Below are 7,172 nucleotides of genomic sequence, written 5' to 3' on the forward strand. Positions count from 1 at the left end.
GAACATCAAGCTGAGCTCCCTGTGCGATACAGCAGCTCCCCACTAGCCATCTATTTTATACACAGTAGTGTATATATGTCAGTGCTACTCTCTCAATTCTCCCTACTCACCCTGAAAAATCTGACAATCTTACCATTCCTTGGTACATCATCATTCAATTTTCTCAATTTAAAACCATATAGTCTCTGAAAATAAGCTGCACAATGACACAATGACTACTTCCCCTATTTTCTATGAAAGGATGAAGGGTTGATCCTCCTTTTCCATACAGTGTTTTTTCTTATGAAGTGATTTATATAATGAACTTAATTTATGCTCTGATTTAAATCACTTACATTTCTACTTTAATTTCTATGTTCTCCATGTCTTTATACATTGTATGTCCATACTAAGATGTGGCATCAATAACTAACAAAATTTTAGTTCAGACTACTCTTTTCTTCAAGGTCTTTCTCAATGCAATTTGGACATCTTTGTTCCTCAAACTGTAGATGAAAGGATTCACCATTGGCCCCACAATGGTATAAAAAATTGTGGACACTTTATCTTCATCCAGAGACCGAGCAGGAAAAGGCTTGAGATACATGAATGCAGATGATCCAAAGAAAAGAGAAACCACAATTATGTGGGAGCTGCAGGTACTGAAGGCTTTGGACCTGCCCTCTGCAGAACGGATGCGAAGGATGTTCAAGAGGATCAAGGTGTAAGAAACGGAGACGGTGACACTGGGCACTATGACATTGACACCCACCACGATGAAAATCTCCAACTCATTGATGGAGGTGCTTGTGCAGGAGAGCTGGAGGAGAGGAGGAATGTCACACATGTAGTGATTGATGATGTTTCCATCACAGAAGGAGAGTCGCAGCATGCACGCAGTATTGGCCATGGCACCCACAAGCCCCATCGCGTATACACCCACCGTCAGCATGAGGCAGACCTGATGGGACATGGAGACCTTGTAGAGCAGGGGCTTACAGATGGCCACGTATCGGTCATAGGCCATTGATGTCAAAATAAAGCACTCATCAATAACAAAGAAGGAGAAGAAGCAGAGCTGAGTCATGCACTCTGCATAAGAGATGATGTTCTGGCTTACAAAACTCATCAGCATTTTAGGGGTAATGACAGAGGAGTGGCAGAGATCAATGAAAGAAAGGTTGAAGAGAAAGTAGTACATGGGAGTGTGCAGGGGAGGGTTCAGACCAATAAGAATAATCAAGCCAACGTTCCCCACCACAGTGACCGCATAAACTGCTAAGAAAATGAAAAAGAGAGGCAGCTGGAGTCCTGGCTGCTGTGTTAAACCCAGCAGGATAAACTCAGTCACTGAAGATTCATTCCCTGGGGCCATTCTTCCCTAGGACATACCTGTGGGAACAGGACAGAGCATAACGTTAAAAATGAGTACCCCGCTCTCTCCACCCAATCCCAGTCTATTGAGACAGTCCCAGAATTTGAGAAGAACCCCCACCCACCCTTCTGTGTGTCTTTGCTTTCTCCTCTGTATACAGGCTGGGGAAATTTTTAAAGAAGTGTATAAAAAACACTATCGGGCAAGTTCTACAGGGGTAAAATTCAGTAATCCGTGGACTCATGACAACAGCATCTCTGTTCCACTTCTGCTCTGACAGTTTACCAGACCCACCCAATGATCAGTGGTTATCTGAGCAGAGACAAAGCTGTCATTTCAGGGAATCCTTGGCTTCCAGAGATGAGGTTTGGAAGATGAGTAACAGGGCAGATAAAATTCAACACTCACCCTTCTGTATGGAGACTTCAGTGTTGGGACTTGCTGCCTCTGCTTCCTTATTCTCAAGGAAGAGCAAGTGGCTCTGATGAATTTTAGAGATGAACAGCCCAGAACAGAGATTCTTCTTCTTCTTTGCTATTGTTTCTGTTTTGAGTGCGTCTTGGACTGAGAGAGTCAGAGCACAGACCTCGGTAGCCCAGGCTCTGAGGTGCCACGAGTTACAGGTCATGATTTCTGATGGTGGCTCTGCCAGAGTGTCCTCTCCAGTCCAGTGGGTGGAAATAGCATCTGCTGGTGCCCAGGGAGCCACCTGCTAATATGACCCAGGGGTTATTGTGAAATCCTAGGGACCTGATTAAAACTTAGAAGTCTTAGGTTTTCATTGTCTTTTCCCCAGAGATCATGATTTGTAGCAAAGAGAAATTACCTACTCTGCAGTTAAGCTGAGTTCACTATAACAGTGATGTATTGGAAGTAAACCATTTTGCATATTTTTTTGTTGTTGCCAAATGGGGCACATCCTCAAATAGAAAAGCAGGTGATCTTTCCTGAATACACAGCACCTACCCCTCTATGAAATACTTGTCACTTATTTGTTTACTTAGTTTGTTTTCTCACAACACATACACACACATTGATATGCTCAGGTGCATTTGAATCTAAGTTCCATAAGGGCAAAGATTTTGTCTTTTCTGTTCAGTGCTATTTTTGTAGCAACTTAGAGTAACACCAGGCATATATAGCAGGTATTGAATAAATATTTGCTTAACAAACACTGAAGAAATGAAAATCCCTTTTTCCCATGTTTCTTGGAACCAATTTTAGCTGATCCAATAGAATTATTACCCCACAGGCAAAAGCTTATATAACATTAAGTCAATGTTTTTCTTTGTAGACCTGAGTGTAGGGCAGGAAAAACATCAGTAAGTTATGCCTCGGGGCCTCAGTTCTTCGGCCCTACACTTTTGTGGGTTTCTGATAGGTATTATTTCAGATGCTGAGGAATTATTAGCGGACAATCCTATGCCTTCTAGGAGCTTATGGCTTAAGAAAAGTACACATATAAAAAGAAACACTTTAGTATTTGTTACAAATAAGAAGACTGAGCGTGGAAGAATTGATGCTTTCGAGCTGTGGTGCTGGAGAAGACTCTTGAGAGTCTCTTGGACTGCAAGAAGATCAAATGAGTCAATCCTAAAGGAATTCAACCTTGAATATTCATTGGGAGAACTGAGGCTGGAGCTGAAACTCAATACTTTGGCTACCTGATGTGGAGAACCATCTCATTGGAAAAGACTGTAATGCTGGGAAACATTGAAGGCAAAAAGATAAGGGAGCAGCAGAAGATGAGATGGTTAGATAGCATCACTGACTTAATGGACGTGAGTTTGAGCAAACTGTGGGAGATAGTGAAGTACAGGGTATCCTGGTGTGCTGCAGTCCATGGGGTTGCTAAGAGTCAGACACGACAGCAAATGAACAACAATAACACATGTAGTTATCATATTGAAAACACTCTCTGATACAGCTGGTCTAGTCCTAAACACCCAAGAGAAACTCTAGCTCATGGTCAGAGAGAACTGTGTATAAGAATATTCATAGCAGCACTATTTTTAACAGAATAAAGAAACCAAGGCTGCCCTGGTGGCTCAGTGGTAAAGAATCTGCCTGCCAATGTAGGAAACATAGGTTCAATTTCTGGGTGAGAAAGATCCCCTAGAAAAGGGATGGCAACCTACTCCAGTATACTTTCCTGGAGAATCCCATGGCCAGAGGAGACTGGTGGGCTACCATCCATGGGGTCACAAAAGAGTTGCATGCAACTTAGCGACAAAACAACAAAAGAAAACTGCTAGCTTTTCATCAAGTGGAAAATGAGTATTTCACATTATATCCCTAAAGGGAAAAACTTAACAGTAGCCTGAATGAATGAAGTAGAACAAAACTTATCAATGAATTACAAAACCATAAAGTCAAGTGAAAAAAGTGAGTTGCTAAAAATGATCTGTACAGTACAATATTTAATGATCTTTAAATGCTTGGAGAGCTACTTTCTACAATTTTTATAGATGCATAAAGTTGTAGGAAAGATGACATGAATGTAAAATTATCAACAATGCATCATTAAAGGTGTTTTACAGTGAAACAAATGAGGGAATTAAGATTAGAAAAACAATTAAGGGAATATCAGTTATGTCTATAATGTGAAAGTTGGGTGATATATACACAGGTGTTTATCATGTTGTTTTGTATTTTTTCTGAAGGGTTGAAATATTTTACAATAAAATCAGTGAGACTAAAGGTAATATACATTATTCCAAATCATTGTGATATATAAAGTTAATACAGCAACTATCAGTTATATGATGATATTTACTATATTAATAACATATGCTATTAAATGGTGAGAACAAATAAAAGCTCGTCAGGGTAAAACAATTTTTTTAAAGGCTTCTGGATCTTCTTATAGACCCCAATCCAGTTATAGTCATTTATGTAACTCCAAACCACACCATACAGTTGGACCTTCACACACCACATATGCACAAGCTGTTGCTATTAAGATGAACATATATAGAAAGATAAATTGTCAAATCATAGAGCCCAGGTTACATCACGTGCTTGGATGTGTGGTCTTTTTGGAGAATCTTCTTTCATGTGGGCAGAGTGTATCCAGACAGTACTATGAGGCATTGCAGTACCAGCTGGTAAAGCGACAACTTTGATAGAAACCCCATGTTTCTCCACAACCTGACTTTCTCTGGTAGATTTGGGGATGGTGATCAGGCTGCCAGAACCATTTATGGACTGCTTGCACTGTAAGAGAGAGAGGAATCCTGGGAGAAAGAGAAGCCAGGGGAGGGTGATGAAGGAACAATAGAAAAGTCACAGAAACACTTACTTCCCTATGCGCCACAAGGCCCAGATCTAAAGCCTAATGGTTCCCTTTGAACTGTCCCAAGCCATTCAGGAGGGGGATGCTTTAGCAGGAGAGTGCTGGTGGCTCAGACAGTAAAAGCATCTGCCTACAATACGGGAGGCCTGGGTTCGATCCCTGCCTTGAGAAGATTCCCTGGAGAAGGAAATGGCAACCCACTCCAGTACTCTTGCTTGAAAAATCCCATGGATGGAGGAGCCTGGTAAGGCTACAGTCCATGGGGTCGCAAAGAGTCGGATACGACTGAGCAACTTCACTTTCTTTCTTTCACTTTAAAAGTGTGTGCAGAATAGCTTAAATACAGCCCAACTACAGTCCATGGGGTCACAAAGAGCCGGACTCAACTGGGCACACATGCACAAGGTTTGGGGCTTCCCTGACGGCTCAGCAGGTAAAGAATCTACCTGCAATGCAGGAGAGGCAGGAGACTTGGGTTTAGTCCCTAGGTTGGGAAGATCCCCTGGAGGAGGAAATGGCAACCCACTCCAGTCTTCTTGCCTGAAAATCTCATGGCCAGAGGAACCTGGCAGTCCATGGGGTCTCGGAAGAGTTGGACATGTCTGAGTGACTGAGCACACACACAGGCAGTGCTCAACTCAACACAATTGAGAATTCTTTCTGACAGAGGACATGCTTCTGAGTTAGGAAGTTTAATTCCAAGGGAAATTTTAAAGACTTCTTAGAAGACTCTCTGGTGTTTGTAGGTGGTCACCGTGCATCAGACAATGATTCTCTCTGACCTCAGGCTGTCCTGGCAGGACACTTTACCCCCAGGGTCACTGCCTCCACATGAGTGAACATTCCCTATCAGCCATTCTCTTTAGTCTTGAAGTTAGCGGTTATTTCCACTCTGAATGGGGCAGGTATGAAAGAAAAGGTGGAAAGGAAGGGTTCCCTTGGAGGCAAGCATTTTGAAAATCTCACTCAGCCCACATCCTGTAGGAACCGTCCTCAGAGTGAGTCTAACTCCCCACTAGCCCTTTAAAATGCAAAGGTTGGTAACTTTCCCTCTATCTTCTTTCCCATCCTCTCACTCTCCCGCCTATCAGAGATGGATTGGTTGTTAGCACCCATCAAGGGCCCTGAAGACACTCACCAGAGGCGAAAAACAATAAAACATTTAAGTATGTAGTAAAAATTACCCAGGAGACCTTGTAACTTGAATAATACATGGATTCACCTTGAATTAGCATGTGGTGATACAGTAGGGGCACAGCGAGCAGAAGGATGCCTGATGTCCAGACAAAAGGAGAAAGAAAAGTCCCTTCTGATGGACCTGGCTCCCGTACTTAAGTCTTAACCTGAGATACGCTTGACTTCCCAACCCCTACCACTCACAGCTGCACCTTGCCCAAAGGCCAATGCCACTTGAGTGGTAGATCCAATTTGGCAGCTGCGTATCTAAGCCAAAGAACTGGGAGGGCTGAGTTAGTCAGAGACCACAGCCTGGATCTACAAACCAAGTATGCCTCCAATCCTATGTTAGGGAAAACAGGAAGTTACTTGTGACTGAAGACAGGAAGTTACCTGTGAGGAAAGCAAGGCAGGCAGTCATAATGAGAGTATATTTGGTTTGAGGAATCATATAGGTGAATTCGAAACCCAGGAGCAAGTTATGCAAGAAGGAAAGGCTGAACAACACAATCAGAATGTTCCTGACCACTTCCAGGCCATCTGTTGAAAAGAAGAAGCTGTATTGAGGCAAGGACAGATATTTCTTCTAGGCTTATTTCTACCTGGGGCACACAAATCTCTAGGTAAACATGAATGAGGTGAAACATTTGATTAAATAATAAAGAGCAAAGACGGGGCAAGAAAGAGATAGAGGTCTTAAGCTAAATGGGAGATGGAACCAAAAGAAACTGTTTTCTTTCTATCTCTGTAAACTTCTTTCTCTTCTATTTTTTCAAAATGTATTTCTTGCTAAACACTCTTGTCTTCCTCTAGTGACAATGTAACATGTTTTATTTGCTGCCGGTCACCTTTCTTTTATATCCTTACATTCTAGATGTGCTAGATACCCTGTTGTTACTGTCAGGGCTTCTCAGAGATCCATCAGTTAAGTCTGTGAGCTTCTAAACTTTTTTCCAAAATGTACAAATGCTGAGCTTTTGGGATAGACCTTGACTGTGTTGATTATGGAAGTAGGCACACTGCAACCATAGGTGGTTGCACTAGAGGATAATGGTGAGATGAATGGAAGTCAAGGAAGGATGAACCCTCATTCTCCACCTATCTCTTTCCATATAATAGCTCTGACCTGATGGCCACAGTGAAGTACAACATATCCACAGACTGCGGTTTATCATAGGTTTCTGGGGTCCCAACTTCAGCTCAGCCCATTCTTCTATGATGAGTCCTATTGCCAAGAGGACTAAGACCCAGGAGGAAAAGAACAGGTTGGTGGCCTCGACCTTTCTGACCAGTATGTGCACCACTGTGATTGGGGTTTTCTAGCAGAGACTGTCACCAATATCTCAC

The 7,172-nt window shown here is 42.4% G+C and overlaps 1 protein-coding gene across 1 annotated transcript; it reads right to left on the minus strand.

Annotated features, from left to right (window-relative positions):
- Window positions 1-1,650, minus strand: LOC133241788 (olfactory receptor 8B3-like). The gene has a single exon (XM_061407709.1). It carries the CDS (start codon window positions 1,352-1,354, stop codon window positions 425-427), a length of 930 nt encoding a protein of 309 aa, XP_061263693.1. The 5' UTR covers window positions 1,355-1,650; the 3' UTR covers window positions 1-424.
- Between the last annotated feature and the right edge of the window lie 5,522 nt (window positions 1,651-7,172).

This window comes from Bos javanicus, chromosome 29 (genome assembly GCF_032452875.1).
Source record: "Bos javanicus breed banteng chromosome 29, ARS-OSU_banteng_1.0, whole genome shotgun sequence".
Taxonomy (NCBI): domain Eukaryota; kingdom Metazoa; phylum Chordata; class Mammalia; order Artiodactyla; family Bovidae; genus Bos; species Bos javanicus.

Excerpts from the sequence above, each read along its gene's own strand:
- LOC133241788 (XM_061407709.1), bottom strand. The coding sequence starts at position 1,354 with ATGGCCCCAGGGAATGAATCTTCAGTGACTGAGTTTATCCTGCTGGGT.